General features: G+C 37.6%; 1 protein-coding gene across 1 annotated transcript in view; it reads left to right on the top strand.

Moving 5' to 3' along the window:
- Positions 1–27,576, top strand: part of DNAH5 (dynein axonemal heavy chain 5) — a 142,226-nt gene that overhangs the window by 52,047 nt on the left and 62,603 nt on the right. Inside the window, exons 35-48 of the mRNA XM_081952749.1 lie at positions 5–177; positions 1,152–1,330; positions 1,982–2,169; positions 4,348–4,542; positions 7,248–7,382; positions 9,020–9,127; positions 9,903–10,056; positions 12,671–12,817; positions 14,392–14,633; positions 17,667–17,843; positions 22,237–22,441; positions 24,280–24,422; positions 25,037–25,171; positions 26,729–26,851. Of these exons, the coding sequence (XP_081808875.1) occupies positions 5–177; positions 1,152–1,330; positions 1,982–2,169; positions 4,348–4,542; positions 7,248–7,382; positions 9,020–9,127; positions 9,903–10,056; positions 12,671–12,817; positions 14,392–14,633; positions 17,667–17,843; positions 22,237–22,441; positions 24,280–24,422; positions 25,037–25,171; positions 26,729–26,851 (2,304 nt within the window). The remainder of the gene's footprint in view (positions 1–4; positions 178–1,151; positions 1,331–1,981; positions 2,170–4,347; positions 4,543–7,247; positions 7,383–9,019; positions 9,128–9,902; positions 10,057–12,670; positions 12,818–14,391; positions 14,634–17,666; positions 17,844–22,236; positions 22,442–24,279; positions 24,423–25,036; positions 25,172–26,728; positions 26,852–27,576) is intronic.

The following is a 27,576-nucleotide window of genomic DNA, read 5'->3' as shown; positions in this document are numbered from 1 at the left end:
CTAGTGCCGCATGCATATCAAGAGCCCTACAGATTTTGAGTGGCTGAAACAATGCAGATTTTATTTCAAAGACGATGCAGATAAAATGATGGTGAATATCACAGATGTGGCCTTCATATATCAAAATGAATTTCTGGGCTGTACAGACCGTCTTGTCATCACACCTCTCACAGACAGGTGAGGCATGCATGAATATTTATAGGCTGGGGAAAAAAAGATACGCTGACACTATGCAGTGTCATTTTCCAGTATTAGTTATGGAGAATGTCTCATGAATTTGTAATGAAGATTCAGTGGGAGATAAAGGAGCCTCAATTGACTCTGGGCTTGTCAGGATTAGGAAATAGACTCTACAAGAAATCTAAAATTAAAATTGATTGAGATATATGATGTTAACAGAATCTTGCAAGTTTGTTTTCCTCCGCTCCTTTTTATACCTCAGTCAATCAAGAAAGAGGAAGCTTGAATCACTTCCTAATTCTGATTCCTTCCCCAGGGCTCACAGAATCTTTCTGCCCTTTTTATTTTCCTAATGGTTTCTGAACATTCCTCTATTTCCCTGATTCCCTACAGGGATACATTTAGATTATGCCTAATATTGAATTTTACATTGGGGTTGGGGTTTTTTTTTGTCTCTGAGGGCAACTTAGAGCATATTCATATCTCATTATATAATGTACCTCCCCAATCAAATGATGGAAAATTTAACTGGATTTATAGAATATAGCATAAAAAAGGCTCTATCACAATTGGTTCTCAAGAAACAATGCTATGAGAGGCCAACCAAACCAGTGTGATTCACTTACCTTCCCTGCCGATCCGCAAATGTGAACCCATGTGTGCTGCGTCTACGCATGTGCACCACCTTCTGTGCATGCGCAGTGCTCATACATTATGTCAGGGTGGGTGGGTGGAGCCTCCTGCAGCCGCCGCTACCAGTTCGCCCGAACCAAACCATATTGAACATATTATGCAACAAAATATAGTCTGTAACTCACTAAAACGAGCATTCAAACATCTAGTAAGAGGGTACCATGAAATAGCGTTCTCTTTTGTACTACCTCTTCATATCTTATCTTGGCATTTTAATACCTTTAAGTCTTCCAAATGTCCATAAGAAGAACAGATTCCTGTTCCTTATTTCCTTGTAGGTGTTACATTACTTTGGCTCAAGCATTAGGGATGAGCATGGGAGGAGCACCGGCAGGTCCTGCAGGGACTGGCAAAACAGAAACAACAAAAGATATGGGAAGGTGCCTTGGAAAATACGTTGTGGTTTTCAATTGTTCTGACCAGATGGATTTTCGAGGTCTGGGAAGAATTTTCAAAGGTCAGGATACTTTTTATTATGGAAAGGGACATTTTGTAACAATTAGTATTGTCGCAATAAAGGGCAAACAGCATGTGTCAACTTTTGGATATGAATGAAAATGAGAGTATGTTGATTCTGGATTGGCCTGAAAATGCTGGGGCAGGAAGGGAAGGAACACAATGTCTCACAATATTTGCTTTCCAAAGTGCATGTATTCAAAACCAATGCTCCAAAGATATGACAAGTAGGACATGCTTATTATCAAGTGTGTCTATTGTGCTTAATTGCATCCATTTCAGATTAATCGCAGCTAATCATCTTATATAAGAGGTTAGTACTAAGTAATAAAGCACAGGAATGGGTAAAAGCAAAGTTTTAAAAAATGCAAGACTCTAAAGGGAAAAGGGGAAAAATGTTATCTAGTTCAGCAGCTTGCCCAGAATGACAAGTCATTTGCTTCTTTCAGGCACCTTGATTTTAATCCTTTTATCTGATAGAAGTACCAACATTTCAAGCACATTTTAAATATCATAAATTCAGCTCTAGCCTTCTCTGAACTTGCTTTAACCTTTTTTCTTTAATTTACAAAACACTGTGATTTGATATCTAATTATGCAAAAGGAGCTCAGGGCTGACTCCTTTTAATATCAACCTTTCCTCTGACTTAAGGTCTTGCTCAGTCTGGATCCTGGGGCTGCTTTGATGAATTTAACCGCATTGATTTACCAGTGCTGTCTGTTGCCGCCCAGCAAATTGCAATTGTTTTGACCTGTAAGAAAGAGCGCAAGAAGAACTTCATTTTCACCGATGGTGATAATGTAGAAATGAATCCTGAATTTGGCCTTTTTTTGACAATGGTGAGTACTCCAAATACAGTGGTTTAGCAATATCACATATGAAATAAGGGGCAAAGTTAAGACTTTCCTAGAACTTTCAGCTCTGACCTAAAATACAGGTTATCCTAAAGTTATGATAGTTCAGTTAGCGACAATTCAAAGTTCTGACACCATCCTCAAAAGTATTTATAATCCAGTCCCAAAGTTACTAATGTTTTAGCACCACAGCAGTTGTTCCACTCTTATGACCGATCACAGAAATGCTGCAACATGCTTTCTGCCTACTCCCCCCTGGGTCCTAACAGGCAGTGGGCCTACTATGTTAGCCCACTAGCTCCTCCCCATCCTGGCTCTATTCACTCACTTACCTTTCAAAGACTGGTGGTGCTCAGGGCCATATGGCAGAAAAGTGACCATCTTCTCAGATACTGATGAAGCTCTTTTCGTTTGATCTGTTCTTACACACCCTTCCATTCCTTTGCAAAAACTTTTGTCACAGAAAACAGATCCTGAAGGGGTATGAGATGGCACCAGTGGTGGGTTCCTACTGGTTTGGCTGAACCAGTAGTGGTTTGGTGGCCTCGGTCGGTGGAACTGGCAGCGACCCAGGCCTGCCACATCCCCGAACCAGTTCTCTGGGTGGCGCCATAGATGCCGCCATCTTGTTTTTCAGTTCTGCGCATGCTCAGAACAATTTTAATTGCACTGCGCATGCTTGCACGCAGGGTGCGCTCACAAGCGAACCGGTAGTAGCGCCTTCAGGAACCCACCGCTGGATGGCGCTCCTGAAGGTTTCCATCCACTATGCAAAAGCTTTTGGTGTGGCAGAGGGAGACCTGCAGGGGCTTCCATCCCCTTTGCAAAAACTTTTGGAATGGAGAATGGGGCCTCCATTCTCTGTGCCAAAAACTTCTACAAAGTGGATGGAAGCCTTTGGAGATGCAATATCGCACCATTGCAGGTCTCTGTCATTTGCAGGACAATTTTTTCCCAAAGGATACAGAAGAAGACAGTATCTAAAGGAAACAGCTTTACCTGCATCTGAGAAGATAAGACACTTTCCTGCCACATAGCCTCAAGCTCTGCCAATCTTCGAAAGCTCGGAGTTCAGAAAAGACTGAAGCAGCTATTGAGACCCTATGGGATGGGAAGGGGAGCATGAAATATCTCAGTGGATGTGGGCAGTGGTGGGATTCAAATAATTTAACAACCAATTCTCTGCCCTAATGACTTCTTCCAACAACCAGTTCACCAAACTGCTCAGAAAGTTAACAACCGATTCTCCCAAAGTGGTGCGAACTGGCTGAATCCGACCACTGGATGCGGGGAGGCCTTGAATGGCCAGAGTCAGGTTGTCTTTTTCTGCAGTAACTCCCCCACCCAGTTTTCTCCACCCATGAGGCACCTCACGCACACTTTACAACTCAAGGATTTGATTAACAAATGCATTGGGAAGAGGAGGAATGGAGTTCATTCATTTAAAGTGATTAAATTAACATTACAACTATAAAGGATAGGCTCTATTGCGGTCATAACTCAAGGTCTGCCTGTATTATTATTATTTTTTACCTTTGGGGTTATTTGGTCTTCCATATTCAAGATATAGATCCAGAAAATGCTCTAAAATCAAATAAGTCATGAGATCCAGTTTTCAAGCTGTGGGTGCATTATCCAGGGAGTGATATTTATTTTTGAAGGCATTTGAAGGTTTCAAAGTTCCTTCGGTATTAGACATTCTTCAGTTGCTCTTGCAGGTGGAAATTCAGAAAAATATATATTTCTAGCTTTCTAGAATACGTGTGAGTTTTGCTCAAAATATTAAGATTTTCAAATTGTTGCCATTTTTCTAACCTCATAAATCAAGAATGATTAACCATTTTGTTTTTAGATTGAGGACACAATTCAGAAGACTTTTGTTCACCTGCTATTTCTCTTTCCTTCCACATTTCCAAGCACGGTAGACTTCTTCATAGGGTTAGGTCTACAGAAAATATGTCTGAAGTATAGCATGATTATCTGAGCATGATCACTTGTGCTGGAATTAGGGCTGGCAGCCTATTTTAGAATTCCCAACAAGGAATGCCATATTTGATGCCAATTACAAATATATTTTTTACCTTTGATGCAAAGTAGAACCTGTAAAATTCTGAACATTATGTCTGGAGTCTAATTCAGTTGATAATGCTATGTTGAAATCAGAACCCTGGGTATGCTGGTCGTCAAGAGTTACCTGAAAACCTGAAAATCAACTTCCGCTCAGTGGCAATGATGGTTCCTGATCGCCAGATCATCATCCGTGTCAAATTGGCTAGTTGTGGCTTCATTGATAACATTGTGCTTGCAAGGAAGTTCTTCACTCTCTATAAACTCTGTGAAGAACAGTTGTCTAAGCAGGTAGGAGAAATGATCTTTTATGAATAATTCTTTTTTTTAAAAGAATTTTATTGGTTTTTAAACATTTATGGGAAAAGGTAAAGGTGTACATAGAAAATTTTGGCAGCTCCCACGCTAGTGGTAGAAATCCCTCCAAATCTCACAATTTTTACAATATTAAAAACAACGTATAAAAGATAAACATAAAACAGAATCTTATTCTACATTGTATCAACCATGTGTTCAATCATTTTTCCTTTGTCACTTTCTAGTATATCAACAGTTACAAATATTTCAAATACTTTTATTTTTGTGACCTGAGCCTTTTCGATATTGCTCCTTCTTCCCTGTCCCCAGGTGGAGCCACAGCCCCACCCCTCCTTCGTATCTTGTACCTTGCTACCCTTTTCACTACCTTCCCTGTGTTCGTCCTCTAGGAGAGAGAAATGTTTTTAATGAAGGCTTCAGCCTCCTGCACTGTATTAATTCTAATTCTATTTCCCTCCCAAAAGATCAACATTCCCTCTGGCAATAACCATCTAAACCAAACTCCTTTATTGTATAATTTCTTTGATAAGGAGGAATACTTCCTCCTTCTTTCTCTTATCTTTTTCGGAATTTGCTTAAGAATGGTGATTTCTTCATCTTTATATTTTAGTGGTCCCTCCCTTTGGGCCCCTAGCACCTCATCCCTTGTGGTCCTCCTGAGAAATTTAACATGTACCTCCCTTGGAACATTATGACTTCTAGCATATACTGAATTAATCCTGTAAACCAGATCCATATCCCACCACAGCTGTTCTTTGTCTCTCTTAATGTATTCTGCTAAAATTGTACTCATAATATCCTTAAGGTCTTCACTTTCTGTTTCTGATAGGTTCTGGAATCTGAGAAAAAGGGACATTCTTTCAAATTCTATTTTTGCCATAAAGTTTTCCAGGTCTACATTTCCTTTCCGGATTGCCTTAACCTCTTCCCCCCACCACAATTCTCTGTTTGTTTCTGAAATATGATGTGTAACATCTCTGAGTTCATCTTTGAGATCTGTCACCTCTTTTTTCAACTCATTTTGACCCTTCATAATTTCTTGAAACATTTGGGTGACAGATAGCTCTTTTGGGCTCTCTCCAGACCCTTCTTATTGTAACAATGAAGTAATTTTCGTTTGCTGCATGCTTGGACTGGAGGTGGCAGACGCAGGAGCCAAAAATGACTTGCCCATTGGTGGTTTCTTAGGCCCCATTTGTCTAAGTTCAGAGATGTATATAAGTCTTTTATAAAGAAAATGGCGTCAGCGGATTGCGCAGCTGTGCCGATCCAAGGAGACAGGCAAATCTGAAAGTGAAGAGTTAATTCTCCTTCACAGTTCCAAGGCACACCAGAAAGGGGAAAGTCAAATAATCAAAGTCCAGGAAGACCACGTAACAGGGGAGGTCCCGGTCTTCCTCAGAGAGGGTAATAAAACAAAACCAGAGGGTTTTTTTCGAAGGTAGTTTCAAAAGGCAGACTTCATTTGTAAGTGCAAAAACAAAGACGGAAGGGAGCCATCTTAGCTCCTCCTTTCACAGGGAGAAGAACGGAGATCTCCATAAAGTTTTTTTTAAAAAGACAACTCAGCAATCATCTCTTGCAATTGTGATAGCGATCTTTCTCACATAATTAGTTCAAGTGACAAGTCAGCCTTTGTTCTCTCTTCATTCCAATATAGAGAGAAATAGTTCAAATGCTGCTTAATCCGAGGGGGGGGGTAAAGAGAAGAAACACCCCCCTCTAATCTTCAGTTTCAAATAGGTTGAACACGAATTTACAGTAGTCTGCTGCTTATCCTTTAATGACGATTAAGGAGATCAGGATGGCTCCCCCACCACCAGCATTCCATACGGAGCCAACCGAGGAGACGAGCGGCGGACAACACGTCCGTCGCCAGCAGGAACTAGAAGAATTATGAATAATTCTGTTCTGCAAATAGCCCAAACAACAAGCATGAAGTAGAATTTAAATGCTGTAGATGCCAGCAGCTATGGTGATAAAGTTCTTAGGAATGATAATGTTACAGAGTAACCTTAAGACTCGCGGTTATTTTGGAGGGCAAGGAATAGCTCATCAATAGTGTATTTCTTTTTTTTACAGACACATAGCAATTTTAACAGTCTAAAATAACAAAAAACTAGGTAGTAATTCCTCAAAGCATTTCTTTGAAATTTAAGTTTAAATATGACTTCTTTGCAAGGTGCATCAAAGCCAAAGGGGAAAAAAGTGGGGGAAAGACACTGTTTCCTTGGAAAATATTTTTTTCAAAGAACTGGATTAATTACATTTTTAAATCACTATTTACAAGTAACCAGGAGAGGATAGTACTAGTCATGGAGAGTAATATCAGTTTCCTGTTTATTCAACAATTCTATTTCAATCAACAATCTTTATTTTAACAGTGTTACAAATGCATATATCTCCACCTTTGTTCTACATATTAGTGTTGCTAGTTGTGGAAAATATATTTTGTTCTACTGCACATTTATATTATGTCACATTATGGGCAAGATAATTTACTGTTATTATTGGGAACCTTGAGCTGATTACAGTTCATTTTACCATTTTCAGTAGCAGGTCTTCAACCAAGCAATGTCTTTATTTCTAAGCCAATAGGTATTTGAACCCAGAATGTCTGTTGCATCCTTGCTTTAATTTTGTTCCTTTATATCTAGAACTTTTTGTCTTATTTGTAGGTACATTATGACTTTGGTCTGAGAAATATATTGTCAGTATTACGGACCTTGGGTGCAGCCAAAAGATCAAACCCCAGTGACACTGAATCCACTATTGTAATGCGTGTCTTGAGAGATATGAATCTTTCTAAATTGGTAAGCATGAATTTAGATATTTGCTCTCTTGGGTTTATTTGGATGGTATACCGTGTGTGTGTATTTATGATTTATAATGCTGTCCACACAGAATTACAAACTTGAATCCTTTTTTAGGATCATAATGGGCCAGAAGGATATGATACTTGATTTTGAAATTACTGGCCAGACGATTTCAAGTGATGAGTTGCTTATGGCCATGAGCTATAGGTTTCCAACCCCTGAATTAGAACAGTGATGGTGAGCTTGATGGCTCTTGATACTCCCCATTTTGGATAAACAATACAAAAGTTTACTTGAGTTTGTGGGAGATGAAAGAAAAGTGGTACAAGGAAATAAGGCTTATGTTGGTTTGAAAAAGCTGTGTTTTTCAAAAGTAATGGAGGACATAGGATTTGAGGAGTCCACACCCAGAACCTTGACACTAAGGAAAAGGTTTTCATTATTAAATAACTCAACTATGGAATGCTCCATTGTTGGATTCATTAAGATTCATTCCTACATGGTCCGTCTCTGTCAATGGAATGGAATGTATGAATGACCTTGGGGAAGGAGATGCTGCCTAGGAAACAAGACAAGAGAGGCAGGAGCCCCCAGTGGCTTAACAGTCAGAAGAAGAAATGTAGAAAAGATGTACCCTAATGGATCAAGTAGTTAAAAGTGGAGGCAGGAACTTTGTGCCTTCAGAGTTGCAAGATTCTGTTAATGTGTTCTGACAAGAAAATAGAATTACTTCATCTTGTCTTGTTTGCCCGGGAGGGCTGACAGTCATTTATGTTCAGCCCAGATATTTCTAGTTTGCAAATTTGTTTTCCTGCTGTATTTCACCATCGTTTTAATAGTCTGCCAAAATCTATTGGCTTTGTGCTTATTTTTGTGCAGAGCAATACTGTGTATTGAACTTCCAAATGAGTGACTGAATGAATGAACATTTTTTTCATATTTTGAGGGTTGAGTGGAGAAATCAGTTAGAATTTTATAGGCTACAAATTTTCTTTTCAAGACAATTCCTTTGTCATTGTGCTGGGAATGTAACATACAGCAGATTACTGCCTATCTTCTGTTGCTCCAAACGCTGATTTAAATCCTTGTTTTGATTGAGAGCTGGCATTTTCTCTGGTTCCCCGGTTTTGTTGAAGTTCTTTCTTTTGGCATTATTTAGTGTTTTCTTACCCTAACTTTCTGTAAACCACCTTGTTTGTCAGGTGTTATTTTTCCTTCCTTTCCTTCCAAATAGTTTCTGAAACATAATTTTTCACACACAGCATACCTGCCTTACAGAAAGTTGATGGGTCTGAACCTATTACCTTTCTTTTTGCACTCTTTCTGAATACATTTTTAAGATGTTACAGGTTTTTTCACCAACTTCTGGGCCCTTGTAAATTCTTATCATTTGCAGTTTGTTCCTTTTAACAATTCCTACCTTGATAATGTTTCCGTTTTATTTGCTCTGTCCTTTGTCTGACCCAGATGTGTAAAATGTGCATTATTATTACCAGCAACTCAGTAGAAATATATTTAGATTAGTGAAGTGTTGTCTTTCTGTATAGTATAAAATGGTGAATTTGGTACTAGATACTTGCATTAAATATTACATGATAGAAAACACTAATTTTCCTATTACTTTTTATTGCCAGATAGATGAAGATGAACCCTTATTTTTGAGTTTGATAGAAGATCTTTTCCCAAGTATACAACTTGACAAGGCAGGTTATCCAGAGCTAGAAGCTGCCATCAGCAAACAGGTACCATTTATAAACATTTATATACCTGTATTTTTTTTCTAAAAACATCTCATATTGGTATTTTCCACATATGTTCCATAACATATTCTTAGCTATCTATCTTGTTTTGTGCTGAAGACATGATTTGTAATTAAAGGCACAGTCCCTTGAATTCTGTGAGCTAAGAGACAATTCAGTTTGGCAGAAATTCATAGGATAGCAGATATGTGCTAGTACAACTTAGATATAAAGATGTCCTGGCAGGAATATCTAAAATGAATTGGCTGTAGATAGCAGAGGAACAGAACTTTCTTTTACTGTATGTTAAAATTAGTCCAAGTAATAGTAAAAGTTGCAATTTTACACCCAATATTTTTTTCTTTACTGGCATAATTGGAGACATGTTTTATTTTTAACTGGTCAATGTATTAGTCCTGTTGAACAAATTACATCATTTCTGCCCCAGTGCCAATATATTCCCCATAACTTGTCCTCTCTGCATAACTCCTAATGCAGACATGTTCAAAGGGAAGATCTGGAAGGAATTTCTATTCATGTGAGCAGGAGCTTCTTCATATTCTGATAAAGCAGTATATCCCAACCTTGGCCAATTGAAGGTGAGTGGACTTCAACTCCCAGGATTCTCTACAATGGCTTGCACTGGCTGTGGAATTCTGGGAGCTGAATTCACAATGCCTGGAAATTGCCAAGTTGAGAAAACCTGCAATAAAGCAAGGGTAAACTCCAGGCAGGGATTCTATGTAAATAAAGTAATTAGTGCTGTAATTTTTGACAGGTTGAAGAGGCTGGCTTAATTAATCACCCACCTTGGAGACTGAAAATTATCCAGCTTTTTGAAACTCAACGAGTAAGACATGGCATGATGGCTCTAGGTCCTAGTGGAGCAGGAAAAACAACATGCATCCACACACTGATGAAATCCATGACAGGTCTGGAAAACTGATCTGGGGATAAGTTAAAAAAAATATCTGTTTTGCATTTTGGTAAAATAAATTAGTAGTCAGAGGAAGCTTTTTAAGGACTACATAGTAAATATATATATATATTTATATATTATATATATATAATTTTACCCAAATGGTTATGTGATTATTTTTGCAAATATTAGCATTCTTTGTTTTTAGTCATTGTGATGTTCTTGAAATTGTTTGAGAACCCAGTTACACAGGCAACAGCAGAATTTAAGCTGTTGTTTAAATTTTGCTTAACGCTTAACGTTAAAATTCTGTTTAACGCTATTCTAAGAAGTATAAACAGAGAATATATGTGTTGCTTGTTCAACATCACAACAAACTGCACCTTACGAAACCTGTCAATAGACATTGTTCTACTTTTCTACAGTTTGTTTTAGGTACACCACATTTTTCAATGACTTCTTTCTCCAAGGCCCTTATAATGCTAGAATATTGCCACGAAACTAAATTGTCTAAATTATTGTTATGGCCCAAAGACAGTGAGCATAGTTATGATAACCAAATTCTTTGTGTGATCCCTGCCAATGTTCTAATGAAAATATTTTTTAAAAAGTCTGCAGAGGAAAAAAAAAATACAAATTACTGCTGAGTGATAGTGTGAGGTAAGCCTGACCATAAAGTGAGTTTCATTGCAAAGTTGTTTCATTAGCACAATGCCACAGAGGATAGAAAATGAGAAAAAATGGCCATCTTTGCTATCTCTATCCTTGGTCTAATCAAATAAGCTGCATTTAAACTGGGTTCATCTGTCTCGATCATCCAGAAGTAATTTCTCAAATCACTTGCACTTATTTTATCTGTACTGAATTGTTAATTGGCTGTTATAAAAATAGGATTAAAGAACATTATTTCAGTAATAATTCCAAAGTTTTGTTTTAAATTTAAAAGTACGATCAAGGCATAGGAATATACAAAATGCAACACCCAAAGATAGGGCCATTTTCCTCCAAGAATGCTTTTAGCCAACCATCCTGGGGATGATCCATAATTTTCTGGAAGTATATCTGGAATAGTAAGTGGTTACTGGTGCACTGGCAATCTGATGCTGAAAGAGGTATATTATGAATAATAGTGGGCTTTGCACACTCTGAGTTCAGCAGTCAGGTGAGATTTCAAAGTGAGAAACACTTAATGAAAATTTGCTGGCAAAAAGAAAGGCCATTTGGCTGTTTAGGAAATGACCGCTAAAGCAAAGGAAGATTTCTTTTTTCTCTTCCCTGAACGATCATATATCAGAATAGACAGGCTTTTTATTTAATACTATTTTAGCAACAGTTTAAATCCTCCCCTCTTCAATTATTTGTTGAAACAGTTCCCCCTCCCCCCAGCTTCTAACCCTCTCCTTCCTCTCTTAAAACTTATCAGCCATGGAGAGAAGTAGACCACTGGTGTCAAAGCTTTGTATCTCCCCATAGTTTGTAGTGACTTCATTGCTGACTTCACAGTGCCAAGGGTTCAGTTAACAGTTTTGTGTGCTAGCTGAGCATCTGACTTCAAAGCCTGCAATCCTGTGTGCTATCTAAGCGAGATAATAGATTTTAAGGTATTTACTTGTAGAAAGGTTACGCAGCGTTTCAGATTAAAAGGGATAAGGATACTTTGGAGCATGTGCAGCACCTTTTGCTAACTTCTTAAACCAAATGTGTCTTTTCCTGAAATTGTATTGTAGCTGCAGGGAATGGACCATCCAATCCCAGGAAATGACAAAATCGCTTTAATCAGTTGCCAACAGATGCAGCAAGAATGGTCCTCATGCTTCAAACTATTATTCCCTTCAAATCCAAAGAGCTAGCCAGTGTTAATTGGTAATAGCTACCACCTAATGGGCTTTGCTGCACAAAATCTGTAAAGGTAGATCTAAATATATTTTTAAAAAACCAATTTAATTGCAGTGAAATTTGCTAGAGGTAATATTATGGTGAGGAGGGGACAGCAAGTCTCCTGCTTAAAATGAACAAAGAAGACATTAACTGTGGTGGATGCCTACATGTGTACAATGCCTGAAGCAGTTTCATACTTTTTAAAATAATGTTCAACACGAAAATGTATATGTTCATAAAAGTCATGCAAATGTGTGTAAATGTTAATGCTTATTTAATATGCTTTATTAACTTCAAGAATCTCTAAGTGAAACAAATTGCAAAGCACAAATCATTCCTTATATTGATCACCCAATGCGTTTTGTGTACTTAAAGAACAAAAGTAAAACAGTTTTATCTTAGATATTATTGGACTATTAATACATGACATTTATATCGATGAAAGAAAATGTAAATTGCAATCTAATATTACCTGGAAATCTAAGATTGAAGAAAAAAGTTCAACAAGTAGCATGTTAAAATTTTGAGGATTCCTTTATTTTCAGTTTGCATTCTCCCCTTCTTAAGATGGCTGAAAATAAATGAACAATATTCAGTTAAGAAAAGGCTGCAATATACTATGAATAACATTGCAACCCCATAAAATGTTTTTACACTATCAAATTCAAAGAACTAAAACCCACCCGTTGACAGAATGCTATACTAGTGTAGCAATGATTTCAAATGGATCTTCCCTTTGGCATGTACAGATTGTGGCCAGCCCCACCGTGAAATGAGAATGAATCCAAAGGCCATCACTGCACCTCAGATGTTTGGACGCCTTGATGTTGCAACCAATGACTGGACAGATGGAATATTCTCCACTCTTTGGAGGAAAACCTTAAAGGCCAAGAAGGGTACTATATTATAATTGCTAGAGTTATATTTGATTATTCCTTTCATAGGAAAAACATCCTAAAATCCAGTTATTCCCATCATTTCTCTCCTTTGTTATAATATTAATCGAGCCATCCTAGTCTGAAAGTTAAGGCGGCTCATGGGAGCATATTATGGAGGAGAAGTTGAAATAGCAGTCAGGGTTGAGTTTGGAGCACAGGTTACCACCATTGTCTCTCCTGATGTTACTATAAATAAAGTCATTTCATATAATTGGTAATGGCTGAGAATGCTGAAAATTGTACTTCAAAGCTATCAACAGACCACATAGTTGGGTTATTGCGAGGAAAATGACCTGCTGATCTGGAAAGTACACCCCTATTCCAGTTGGTTGCTGTATTTATCTGCTTATTACAATAATGTGACCCTCTTGTTTTAGATTCCTGAATAGCCAATAAATGGGCAGATGAAAAATAGAATTCTTAAATTCATGGATAAGCCTCAAGTCTTTGTAACAAGACTAGGCAACATTTTCAGCCCCATAGGCTACAAGCAACATGGGATGGGATCAGATCGGATGGGATGGGATGGGATGGAATAGAAGAGAAGAAAAGAGAAGAGAATCTGAAAGGGGCCTTGGAAGTCCTAGTCCTCCTGCTTAAGAAGGAAACCTTATGCCATTTCAGATAGGCAGCTGTCCAGTCTCTTCTTAAAAACCTCCAGTGATGAAGCATAACTTTTGAAGGCAAGCTGTTCTACTGTTTAATTATCCTCACTGTTAGGAAGTTTCTCCTTAATTCCAGGTTCTTCTCTTCTTGGTTAGTTTCCATCCATTGTTTCTTGCCTTGCATTCTGGTACTTTGGAAAATAAGTTGACCCCCCCCTCTTATTTCTTGGCAGCCCCTCAAATACTGGAATACTGCTATCATGTCACCCCTAGTCCTTCCCTTTAGTCTTAGTTTTAGTCTCCAGGCTTTTAATTATCGTAGATGCTCTTCTCTGCATTCCCCCCGCTCCCAAGTTTAAACATTTTTTTTATTACCATCCTTAGCCTGCTCACTATGTGTGGATACCATTTGTCCTCGCAGGCTAGGAAAGAGAGTGCAAAAGAAGCAGTTCTTATCAAAATTGCTGAATGGCAGCTTTGACAGATGGGGAAAGAGAATAGGAGGATGACTTTTTATTGCTTAGGTGTCACCTGTCAAGGGCTTTGCATGTAAAATAAAAATGTCAAGTACCTTGTAAGTAATGCTTCCCCAGCATATTACTTGCTTTGAGAAATCTATTACTACTAAATAGACTCTATTACTGTTAAATAGAATACTTCTTTTGTGCTTTTCGGAATTGCTAGAGAGAGCCAACGAAATAAATGATATAAATGAGACTTTTCTGCATTTCACTTCTGCAAGTTTAAGTAGGAACTTGTCTAAGATCATCCACTGATCTTCAGAGCCACTTGAGGAGTTGACTATAAATATCACACAGCAAATTAATCTTTCTTGTTTCTGCTTTTTAATCATGTTCATGATGAGGAAAATGATTGTATCACAAAATTATCTCTTTACAAGAAATGTTTTCCCCCCTTTGGGTATAGGGGAACACATCTGGATAGTACTCGATGGTCCTGTTGATGCCATTTGGATTGAAAATCTGAACTCAGTGCTTGATGATAACAAAACATTGACCCTGGCTAATGGAGATCGGATCCCTATGGCACCAAATTGTAAAATTGTTTTTGAGCCTCATAATATTGACAACGCTTCTCCTGCAACAGTGTCAAGGAATGGCATGGTATTTATGAGCTCATCTGTTCTCAACTGGAGCCCTGTTCTTGAGGTATATTTGCTTTCATGAGTTCAAACTGTTTGTATCATGCATCACTTTCAGACTGTTCAAAATTAGATTATGAATGCAATTATAGAAAGTCTGTAACATACTCTGAATATACATATAGCTTTCTAATAAATTCGTGTATGTACTTCCACAGCCATTACTTTCAGTGGTTTAGCTACTAAGTACCAATAATGTCAACTACTAACTGTCTTAACATTTAACATTACAGCTATAATGTTCTAAGTAAAGTCATTATCAACTCTGGTACAAGATTCTTCTATAGGAATATGATCACCATATCCATATGTTGGTGACCTCTAAGGTGAATTACTGTAACATGCTATACAACTGATTATTCTTAATCAGTTAGGGATACTAGTGTTTGTGATATTTCCCAATTCAAAGTACTGATGATCAATTTTGAAGTCTTAAAATATTGTGTTTCATAACTTCAGATTTTCAGTCTGTTGCCATTATCTTTTCCTAGAAGGGTGACTGTACTAATGAGCAGCGACGTGAGGTGAGGTTTATGGCTGGTGAGGCTGGTGACATCATCAAATGATAATCATGAAGGGAGGACTGTGACAACTTTGATCTTTGCAAGCATGCAAGCAAAATACCCCAGGATCATGGTGGCGGGGACAGCAACTCCTTCCGCTGAGCTGCGGAGAAGAGCCACGCTGTGCTCCTCAGCACTAGCCTCAAATCAGCGCGAGCCGCGGTCCCCTTCATGTTGGCTCAGGAAGGAGGGGAATGGGACCATGTGTGCAGGAGGCTCCTCAACTCCAGCCTCAGATCAGCACAAGCCGCGGTCCCCTTCATGTTGGCTCAGGAAGGAGGGGAATGGGGCCACGTGTGCAGGAGGCTCCTCAGCGCCAGCTTCAGATCAGCGCGAGCCACGGTCCCCTTCATGTTGGCTCAGGAAGGAGGGGAATGGGACCACGTGTGCAGGAGACTCCTCAGTGCTAGCCTCAGATCAGTATGAGCCGCGGTCCCCTTCCCCTGCACACGTGGTCCCATTCCTCTCCTTCCTGAGCCAACATGAAGGGGACCGCGGCTCGCGCTGATCTGAGGCTAGCGCTGAGGAGCACAGTGTGGCTCTTCTCTGCAGCGCAGCGGAAGGAGTTGCTGCCCCCGCCACTGTGATCCTGGGGTATTTTGCTTGCACGCGCAAGAAAGAGATGAAAGAGAAAAGGGGAGAAATTTCTTTTTTTTTTTTTTTCATGATGAGAGTGAGGAGTCTCTGCCTCCCCTGCCTGCACATCACTGCTAATGAGGTTAGATCAGGTTCTTGAGCTACTGGGAACTTATTTTATCTGTGGTCTGACATTCAATCCGGTTTAATTGTTGTGAAGAGCTTGAAGGATCATCTAATCATCTTCTTCTGAGTCGCTGTCTTCAGATCCCTGAAGTCTACTAAAGAGTTCGTATGGCATGTAAAATATTATCTCATGTTGACTTCCTCCCCACATCAGCTGTGTATGGGAAGCGACATCTTTCTGCTCCCTTATGACATAAATGCATAACTCCATTTCCTATGTTTTACACATATTTCTGATATGATACTTTGTAAACATCATCTTATAATTGGAAGGCCTTCTGAACAGGAATAACATTCACAACTTCAGTGTACCTCTAATACTACTTTGCTTCACCTTTCATTGTATTCCTGCATGTAGCTAATATGTAACCTCAGCTTTGCCTTCACCAAATTAGTCTCGGAAAGGTTATAACTATAAGATGAGAGGGCCCACAGATTTCCAAATTTGGAAAGGAACTGAATATAAGTTTAGGGCTAGGGAATTTTATCCCATGATTAATGAGCTATGTACCTAAGTTAATGTTAGATTGTAGAAATTGTCATTAGTACACACCAGGAGATGAGACTGCAATGTTCAGAACAATAGAACATGGCAATCTAATCAGCAAGCATGTGGAAGAAGGTCTTAGTACACATATTTTTTCACCAGTAGATCTGGCTGTTGGGTACAGAAATGTAGTATGTGGTAAAGGAGAGTATTGAATTATTAGGATGAATAATATGATAAATGACTAAGCAGGAAGACATGGGAAGAGAGTAAAAGAACCTGTTAGGGACAACTGCAAATCAATTTGGAAGGTCAGGACATTAAGAAAAGAGAAAAAAGAGATGACTCTCATGGCAAATATGAGGGAGAGGAGACAGCTAAATGAGTGTAAAGATCAGGCTGACAAGCAGTAAATTTTTGTAAGGCACTGACAGACATCTAGTATTATGTTTCATCAATCTTAGCCAGCAAAGGGTTGGAGTCTCTAACAACTCCATAGGAATTGCTTTCCACCCCCCAAAATGAGGAAGAAATTGAAGATAAATTTGCCCTTAGCCACAATAGTAGTCTGATGGCTTCTGCAACAAAAATGAAAACCCCAGTAAAAGTTTATTATGCTGGAATTAATTAACCAGATAGGTTGTCCATATGTTGGCCGCATTGTGACTAGATGACTGGCATGCACAGACATTTTTAAAGTTTTCAACTGCCTTTAGGACTTCTTTGACTAGAAAAATAGAATGCAAAATTAATAAAAGTGAACTCAAGAACAATCATTCAGAAATTCAGTTAGTACTTTAAAAGAGTCAGAATGAGAGAAATATCTCTCTAATACTTTAGATTGACTTTGCGCCTACTACACAACTTTTTTCTCTTTCTCAAAATGTTGTTCAACATTGTTCAACATTGATTCATTTACTGTGTTCCAACTTAGATTACCATTGACATTTTTTAGCATTTGATGTTTTTATTAAATGTTTTCCAATATAAAAATTGCACCTGATGCGCTAATCTTCATCATCGTATTATCACCTGTCTGGGAAGCAGATAAGATAAAACATTTGCCTCAAGTATAGACAATTATTCTCCTGCCCAAACAAAATGTTTTGAGGAAAAAAAGTATTTTTCCCCCTAGAAAATAAAAACAAGAGGACTCTGGTTGCTCGATCTGGTAAATTTGAATAATAATTTCAAAAGTCTGATGGTGACTTGCTTTCAATTATAACAGGGTTTTCTGAAGAAGCGTTCTTCACAGGAAGCAGATATTTTGCGTCAATTGTACACAGCATCCTTTCCAGACCTTTACCGGTTTAGCATTCAGTCCTTGGAATACAAGATTGAGATGCTAGAAGCCTTTGTGATAATGCAGAGCATTAATATGCTTCGGGGTCTTATTCCCTGCAAGGTAATCATTTATGCTGCTCAGACAGATTGATGATGATGATGGTGGTGGAGGTGATTGTCACATGTTTTCCAGTGACTCAAGTTCTAATCAAAAGCATGGGGATCATGGAACTATCAGTAAGTAATCAGGCCCAAGCGAGGTAGGTTTTTAAAAATATATATACTGTTATTCTTTTCATTTGTAGTTTTTAATAAAGAGCCCGTTTATTTTCCCCAGGGAAGTGGGTTGCCCTCTGACAAGGCAGATGGATTGCTTAAATGCAATCTCTTCCTGAGCCAGTTTTCTCTGCAGTGCAGAGTACCCATAGAGCAGAGTTCCCTAACCTTTCTGGCTTTGCAGACTGGGGGCGGGGGGAGGGATTGGTTCCGTATGAGTGGCTGGCAAGCACACTCAAGCAAATGCTGTTTGCATAAGTGAGGATGTGTGTGCCCTCAAATATATGCGCCTGCTGTTTCTGCAGCTCAGTTGTAAACAGCTCACGGCACACTAGTGGGCCATGGCCCAGAGGTTAGGGACCCCTGACATAGAGTGAAAAGTGCTAACTACAAGTTTACAAACTCAGCCCTGTGACTTAATTAATTGATTAGAGCATGGGTGTCAAACCCGATCACGTCACGTGATGCTGCGTGACATATTGTGATGTTTTTTGCCTTTGCGGCGCTGGAGTGGGCATGGCCTGTGTGTGATGCATCTGGCCTGCAGGCCACCAGTCTGACACCCCTGGATTAGAACCTTCCAGCTAGCTCCCAGCTGCAGAATGAAACTGACCAGAACTTAATCAGTTTCACATTGAAGGTTTTTATTGTGATAAATATGGTCATTGGTAGGAAAATGAATTTATTATTGTGGCATTTGCAGTTGCTGTCCAATGCAGAGGCTAAAATAGAGCTGTCTGTAATCGATACTTTGTATCATGTTTGTTTTTATAACCTGCTTTTATGCTGCATGGTTGCTGCTTCAATCTTTCTCTCTTTTTTTAAACTTTTCTACCAAGTTTTACTTTTCAATCAATAGCCAAGACATTTTGTACCTGATTTTCTTTTAGCAATCAATCAATCAATCTCAATCTCTCTCTCTCTCTCTCTCTCTCTCTCTCTCTCTCTCTCTCTCTCTCTCTCTCTCTCTCTCTCTCTCTCTCTCTCTCCCTCTCTCTCTCCATATACACAGACATACACACAGACATACAAACACAATTAAAAGATTTATATTTCCAATTGATTCCTTTTTATAGTGTGTTTATTTTGAAGTTTTCAGTAGTTTTTCTTTACAAATTTTTACCAATAGATATTACTTACTGTGCATGTTAAAATCATTCAAGAAGTGTTTTTCTTCTTTCAGTGTTTGTTTTACTTGGAGCAAATCTCTCCCAGTGGCACAATAGAGTTTGTCAACATTGCTTCTTGGGTGAAAAGCATGATTCATAGTCATTAATTTTCTTGTTTCCCTATGAAGAATGTCTAATTGAGCTTGTGCCTAATCAATTTTACCTGTAATATATTGAATTATTGGAACAGTCCAAGTGTCTACGACTTTAATTATGTTCCTACATTTCATTTTCTTCTCAAACGTTCTTTGATTAATCTTCTATAATTAGAGCCAGTACTCTTTTTTAAGTGGCTCTTGTAATATGCCAAGTGTTTCTATTAATACTTCATATTTGTATCCTTCTTGTACCATTTATTTTTATTTGAAATCCATCAACTACAGGACAAAGGTATGTGTATTGATGGCTATGGACTGTAATAGATTTTTCTGGTATGGATTAGTGGATGGATGATTTTTGATTTTCCAGTCTAGGACTGAGAGTGACCCATCCAGAATTCAATACCTTAGGGTGAACCAATACATCATACTAGCTTTTAGACAGAGAACTAACCTAATACATTTTAACAACATCGTATCCATAGAAAATCTGGGGTGTACCATGGCTGCAATGCCCAGCCTCCCCTCCTTAATCAAGGAAGTAAAAACTCTTGAAACTTAGCATTTCAAAAGTAAACTTTTATTGAAAAAAGGAGTGATGGCAGGGCAAAAGCAAAGCAGGATCTGAAGTCCTTAAGGCAATACAATAAGAATAAAGGAAATTAGAGCCCCTCCCAACAGTCCGATGTGCATTCAGCCAATCCGCAGTTGTGAAGATGTTATTGTAACGGACACTCTGAGAAAGCAATAAGGAGACTTTCTCAGAGTCGTTTCCTGAGCGATGCAATCCACATGGCCCTCCCTCCCATCACATTCCCCAAAAGGTAAGAAAATGCCTTATTAGGTTCCAGGCTAGTACTTATAAAGTAATTAATTACATGGTATATCGGATATATAGGAAAGAAAGAGAATAAAGTATAAAGGAAATATAGGGCCTCCCTCTTCCGCTGAAGAATGGCAGATTCACGGATCTGACAGTGGCAATGCATATTAAAAGCAACATAATGGATTACATGAAATCATATGTTTAGTTCATTCCTGTTATTGAATCGGTTATCTCATTACATTCAGCCTGCATGCATAACAAAACAAAGTTATATTTACTGGCCAAATTTGGGATTAAAAGAAGGGAGAAATGCCATTAGATTTAGAATAAATGTAGCATCAGAATGTTTTCATTCACAATGGTATGGCAGCAAATGCTTCTGTTCAGCATGAAATCATAGTGATGCAGGCATCTACAAAATCATAAGTTATCAGGTGAAATCTCCTTATCTTGCTAATACAGTGCTAATGCCTGATGGAATTCATGACACTTCATTCATCAATTATCTTTGCTCTCATCAGCCTAAAGCCTGTCATTGGGCTCATGATTATGATGATTTATTGCTGCATTGCATTAGCACATAGTTCTATGAAAAAGTCTGAAATCTATGTTTTTCTCCAGAATAATGAGCATATGCTCTTGTGGAATAGTTTCATGGACTGTAAGAGTAACTTAGGAGTTACTTCATGCATAATTACATTATTGGAGTATCTTCCAAGAACATTGATGTTGAAAGTAATTGTAAATTCATTTATGTTTATGACTTGATATTTTTATTTCAAGACTACAACTACAGCATCTCCTTATTAAAAAGAAAGTCCGAAGGTGAAAGTTTTGCTGAGCTAATTGTAGATAATTGCTTGCCTTTATATACTCTTGTTCCAAAACCCATATAATTATCTCATATAATGAATCTTTTCTATACGTAAGGAGTTCATTGTAGTTTTTAAGATGGTATTAGAAAAATAGTTCCCAAACTGTGACAGCTTGTACTGTTTTCAGGCCCCTGAAATAATTGTGATCAGTTATGACAGTGTGATTGATCAAAATACATCGCAAAAATATTTTCTGACATCCTGCCAGAGGTGGGTTGCTCCTGGTTCGGCCCGGATCAGGCGAACCAGTAGTAGCAGCGGAGGGAGGCTCCGTCAACCTGCCTGGACGCTTCTGCGCATGTGCGTGAGCATGTGCCTAAACTGGTAGTAAAAAAATTGGCAACCCACCACTGCATCCTGCATTACATAAAACACAAAATATTTAAGTTGATTTTCAAAATTTCAGTAAAACACAAATCCAATAAAAGAATTTGATCAGCTTTGATCTTGCTGTTAATGGATCTTGTTTTATCATGGTTCTTTCTTACCATGGTTGGCAGATAAAACTCTCTGAAATATAATAGCATTTATAATTTACAAAAATTAATGATCTCCTTATTGCAAGGAGGCCATAATATAGCAATTCCTGGTTGGAGCTTTCAGAAAAGGTGCCTTTAGACTGTAAGAGATACATCTGTGCTGCGTCTTATATTTGGTGCACCTCATCCTATTACTTCTTCTACCAAACAATTTCTTACTTGTTGTCCATCTTTTCTAGTGCCTGATCTTATGTGAAACTATAAATCATTAACCATGTAATCTGTTTTTCCCCCCAGTAATAAAGCTTTTCTAGAAAGATGTTTGAGATTAAAGTAGCGGCAAAAAGGCATGGTATTAATGTTTAAAATCCAAAGAAAGTTTCACTTTAAAGTTTTTATTTTTCAATTAAAGATTTCCCCGTACAATTGAATTTTAAAAGAAAAAAAAACTAATAAAACTTAAAATTAACCTTATCTTACATTGGCTGAATCAATTGATATAAATTATGTTCTTAAGTTATAAAATACGAATAACATATTGCCTCTATACAAGCAGATGTTATTAATGTATTTTTAAAGCTTCTGATATCTACTGTATCTTACATGTTGAATCTTGACTAATGCATTCATATTAGGGTGTAGTGTGGCTCAGTCTTGTCTTCTCTTCACTGAATGTTGTCTGCTACTTAAAGAAATATACCAACTGTCCAATCCTTGAAAAAGTATGTTTTCTAAATGTTTCTGAATTCAGAATAATTCAGTGATTAAAATCATCATGTTTCTTTATTTAGGACCAAGGGGTGGAAATCACTGCAGAATACCTGGAAAGATTGTATATATTCTCCCTGATGTGGAGTATTGGGGCATTGCTGGAATTGGAAGACCGTTGGAAGTTGGAGCACTGGCTTCGTAGCCATGAAACTATAAACCTTGATCTTCCTAATATTCCAGAAGGAAGTGAAGACACGATGTTCAACTACTATGTTACCAATGATGGTTTGTGAACTCTCAAAAAGCTGCTATGGCTTATTGTCAAAAAGGTCTAGATTATATAATGCAGCTCGATCACACCTCATAATTTGAGATCTTCCACTGCAGTTTATTCAATAATGATTTCATTTCTTAAAGTAGAGAAGCTTCAGCATTTAAAACATCTACTGTATACTTCTATAACCTTCAGTTACTCCAAACCAGAGGTGGTATTCAGCAGATTCTGACCAGTTCTAGAGAACTGGTAGCAGAAATTTTGAGTAGTTTGGAGAACTGGTAAATATCACCTCTGACTGGCCCTGCTCCCCTCTATTCTCTGCCTTCTGAGTCCCAGCTGATTGGGAGGAAATGGGGATTTTGCAGTATCCTTCCCCTGCCGTGCCCACCAAGCCACGCCTACCATGCCATGCCATGCCATGCCATGCCCATCAAGCCATACCCACAGAACCAGTAGTAAAAATGTTTGAATCCCATTACTGCTCCAAACGTACAGAAGCTTATGAAAGGAGCAGTAGAGATTATGTAATTTCTGTTTCCTATCCTCTTCATAACCTTCTGCTTATAGAAGACACACGTGACATCTAAAACTATGGTACAAGGAGAATGTCTACACACTCCAGCACTCCAGCTGTCCAGTGTTAATAGTCCTCTGTGCAGAGACGTGATGATTGTTGACTGAGATTGAGGGGAAGTTAATGTGAATGCCTCCCTCTTCCTCTCTACATGTAAAGCTTATACATTCCACATAAGCCAGTGTCAATCATTTTATGTTCTATTTCATTTGCCCTATGTTTTGCTAAGTTAGTTCTAAATTGGTGAGATACAAGGCATCTTTGACCTACTGTTGGGTAAACTGCAAGGCTATATTTCCTAGGGGCTTTTGTTTTTAATAAACTCAGTTTCTACAGCTGAACTTCACTGGCTTGGAGGAAAAAAATATATCCAGAAATCCAGGATTCTGACAGTAATGGCATTGATAACGTCTCAGACAGTAATAAGAAAGAATGAATAGGCCTTCCTATTGCTTTGTCCTGCTGTTTCTGATTGGAACAAAGAAGAGTGGCCAGCAAACATATAAATAGAGTTGCTGTTTTCTGTGAGTCATGAGAGGTCAAGGACTGCTGTTTTGATTTGTTTTACATGAGAGAGAAAGAAATTATTTAAATGCACGCTAAAGTGGCAAAAATTGCTGCAACTGCAATCAGCTATGATAGGAAAGACCAGATTTAATAAGCAATGTTCATTAAATGTTGTTTTGGCAGAGAGGCAAATGAGTACACTGTGCAACTTGTGCTACAAATATAAACAATTGGTTATTTGGAGTACCTTTTTTCTAAACCTGAAATATGGGAACTCTGCCAACCTGCGCCATACCTTTTCTTCGCCTCTACTTTACACTGGCTATTTTTTAAAATGAACTAAACTGGTGCTAGGTTTTTCTTCCATACTTATATTGATTTAAATGAAGAAAATGTTCAAAAGTTCTATCAAGCAAATTCCTAAATGTCTTCTTACATGCTAATTAAATATAGACATAGTACATTAATTAAATAGCAGACATGTTGGAGAAAATTCTATTTATATTTTGTACAATTATTTTCTTTTCTTTACTTTACTTTAGACTTGGTTATGTTATTTGTTCCATAATATCCAGATCAACCATTTTGCTAGGGTTTATTATGGACAAAGTTGGTGCTTTAACTTGGTTGCTCTTCCATTGATTCCCATTCCAATGGTTACATTTTGAACAACTAATAAGACATAAAATTACAATAAGACCCTTACTTTAACTTAAAGTTCAGATAGATTGCTGTCAAATTTCTAGTTTTTTTTTTCCTGGCTAGGTAATTGGATGCACTGGAATACACGTGTTGAAGAATATGTGTATCCTACTAACAGTACTCCAGAATATGGCTCTATTTTGGTTCCAAATGTTGACAACGTGAGAACTGATTTCCTTATTCATACAATTGCAAAACAAGGCAAGGTAATACTCTCCTGTTCCATACTGAGATGTTAGCAGTGCTTTAATGAGACACTGACTTCATTTTAAAATGCTTCTGGAATTGCTATTAGACTGTTAATTGTCCTTATGAACTAGGTAAGGATCAAATGTCTACAGCCACAAAGAAATCTTTGAAGCTCACTACCAATTTGAATGTTCACATTCAATGCAGTTTTGCTGAATTATTCTATTTGCCCTTTTGAAGTTCATTCTATTCCATCTTTCAACTTTTAGGATGCTTGCATTATTTGTTTTTTTGTCTTTAATTTTTAAAGTTTAGCGGAGACTGTCCTGATGGTCTTGCTTCACTTCAAGATTAAAACAGTTCTACCAGTAAGAATCTGTAAATATTCTATCCTTCATTTTCCACATGAAGAAAGTAACAAATTGTTTGTTTATTAATGTCACAAAACCTATTTTTGTGTTACAATATTAATATTGTTGGTAGAACTAATTTTATTTTGATTATGGATACACCGTGCTGCAAAAATTGATCTATTTCTTCATTATTTGAAACAGTTTTGAGATCTGAGCCTTTATCACTACCTTTGACTCTCATATCCCTACAATCATTTGAATTCTCTTTTCATCTTCAGGCTGTTCTGTTAATTGGTGAACAAGGGACTGCTAAGACTGTCATCATCAAAGGATACATGTCAAAATATAATCCTGAAAATCACATGGCTAAGAGCCTTAATTTTTCATCAGCAACCACTCCTTTCATGTTTCAGGTGAAACTTAGCATATATATTTTTTCTTATCTACAGAAACAAAGGTAACTTTGTAACTCATTGAAAATATACCAGAATAAAAATCAATCAAAAATATTTGAATAAGTAGTAGAGATTCAAATGTTCACGGTTTGCTATTTCTGGTGGTTCTTTTGACTTTGATAATAAATTGGTCATTTTTGGGAGAAACCGTTCCTTTCTTGTTCATATTCTAAATTTAATCTAATTTCTATATTTTGAGCCTTGTACACGGTTTTAATTTTCTCAGGTAACATAGCTTTATTGTTACATTTAACAAAACAAAATCTCGTTCATCTCCTTAAATCATATGAGCAATAAATAATAAAGCGCCATATATAATATATATTCAGAATAGATAGAAGCCTTTGACAAGTCATACCTTGGCCAAATTCATAATGCAATAGTTCCAAAAATTATATTTTTATTTATACTTTTGTCTCCAAAAATACACATGCAATACAATTATATGTTCAGATATAGACTTTGACTTGTGACCCCAATTGAGCCCAAAATTTCCATTGTTAACTGAGACATTTGTTAAATGAGTTTTGCCCCATTTTATGACCTTTCTTGCCATAGTTGTTAAGTAACACGGTTGTTAAGTGAATCCAGCTTCCCCATTGATTTGGCTTATCAAAAGGTTTCAATAGGTGATCACATGTCCTTGGGACACAGCAACATATGAAACAGTTGCCAAGCAACTGAATTTTGATCACATGATTATGGGGATGCTACAAAGGTCGTAAATATGAAAAATGGTCATAAGTCACTGTTTTCAATGTTGTTGTAACTTTGAATGGTCATTAATGAACTTTAGTAAGTCGAGGGCTACCTGTATGTCTATTGTAAAATAGAATTGAATTGAGTTGGAATAGATATCTCCCAAATAATTTTGGGATTGCAGCCCGAGAGTGCAGTTCTGTATTTTAATCCCACTAATTCCTCCTTGGATATGTTGACTGAGCATTCAGGCAGTGATACAATACACGAAGGTAGCACTATCATGCCTGGAAAGGAATAGCATAGACCTTTGCAAGATGTTTCTCATATTGACTTAAATGGGATGATTTGTTTTCTAAGTAAATATCTTGACACTCTGCCAAAGTCACCAGAAGAGGACAGTATGTAGTATAAGTTAGTATTCCTTGATGTTTGTGTGCCACTTGAGAATCATTTATCACTACAACTTTTTCTGGCAGAAGATATTTTGTGTTGTGTCTTCTTTTCTTCTTTCAGAGCAGCTAATGGCTCGTTCCCTTCACTTTTGGAATATGGAATTGTTCTATTCAACCCTTTGAAGCAGGAATGACTTTTAATATCTGAATTGGCCAGGAATATTTTAGTTTTTATTGGAGTCTTAATACAGAAGGACTTACTGACTTAAGGATTTTTAACTGTATATTACATTTCTTCTTATAGTCGCTTGAAGTTCTTTAGCTCTAAGCAAACAGTTTGCAGAACACACAACCTTTCCGTTAGCGATTATGAAAAGATGCTTAGAGTAAGTTATTTTATAAACTCATGTGGTTCTTGCAGCGCACAATAGAAAGCTATGTGGACAAGCGCATGGGCACAACATATGGTCCTCCAGCAGGAAAGAAAATGACGGTTTTCATAGATGATGTGAATATGCCTGTAATCAATGAATGGGGAGATCAGGTCAGATACTTGCATCAATTCTTTACAATGAAACATTTTGTCTTTGAGAAGTAGTTATGATCAAGATTACCGTTTTGCTCGGATTTGTTAATATTGGAGAATAATTAAATAATTCCTTATAGGTCAGCGGATAATAATTTCTGATTTTATTCTGAATGACAAATGTCTCAGATTAATTTGGGTAGTCTGCTAAGGCTTAAGAGGAATCACAAACTTTTTCACTGGGACTTGTGTTTCTAGCTTTGTGATAATGGACTACTACTCATGGGCTTTTATAGGCATGGTTATTCAGTACGTCTACGCCTATCTTTCACTTGCAAACCTTCAGAATAAGTTCAGAAAGATTCACGCTTGAGCTAACTTCTTATGCCTGCCTCTTTTTATAACTAATCAGCATTGCCTCTATCTGACCAATAATGAAGAGCGTAAATAGATACCCAGCCAGTGCCCTGCTCTTACCCTTTCTTCATTTTGAAGTTTTTTTTTCTGTAAAAAGTTTTATTTTTTCTTTCCATATACATCACAAATATGCATTCTTATAAGTACTATTAACATTTATCTGTTGACTTCTAGCATTTATCACAGTCAGTTTAAGAATATAAAAAGCACAATTGGGGTCGTTTTCTTGCCACCCTGTATATGCATCTTATTTTTTCTACTACTTCTTTCTTTCCAACCTCCCTTCTCTGTCTTCTTCTTTCGTCCTCTCCTTCCTCTTTTCTTCT

The sequence above is a fragment of the Natrix helvetica genome (genome assembly GCF_964273705.1).
Source record: "Natrix helvetica genome assembly, chromosome: 4".
In the NCBI taxonomy this organism is placed as follows: Eukaryota; Metazoa; Chordata; class Lepidosauria; order Squamata; family Natricidae; genus Natrix; species Natrix helvetica.
Note: the sequence above shows the minus strand (reverse complement) of the source record. Positions and strands in the feature narration are given on the sequence as shown.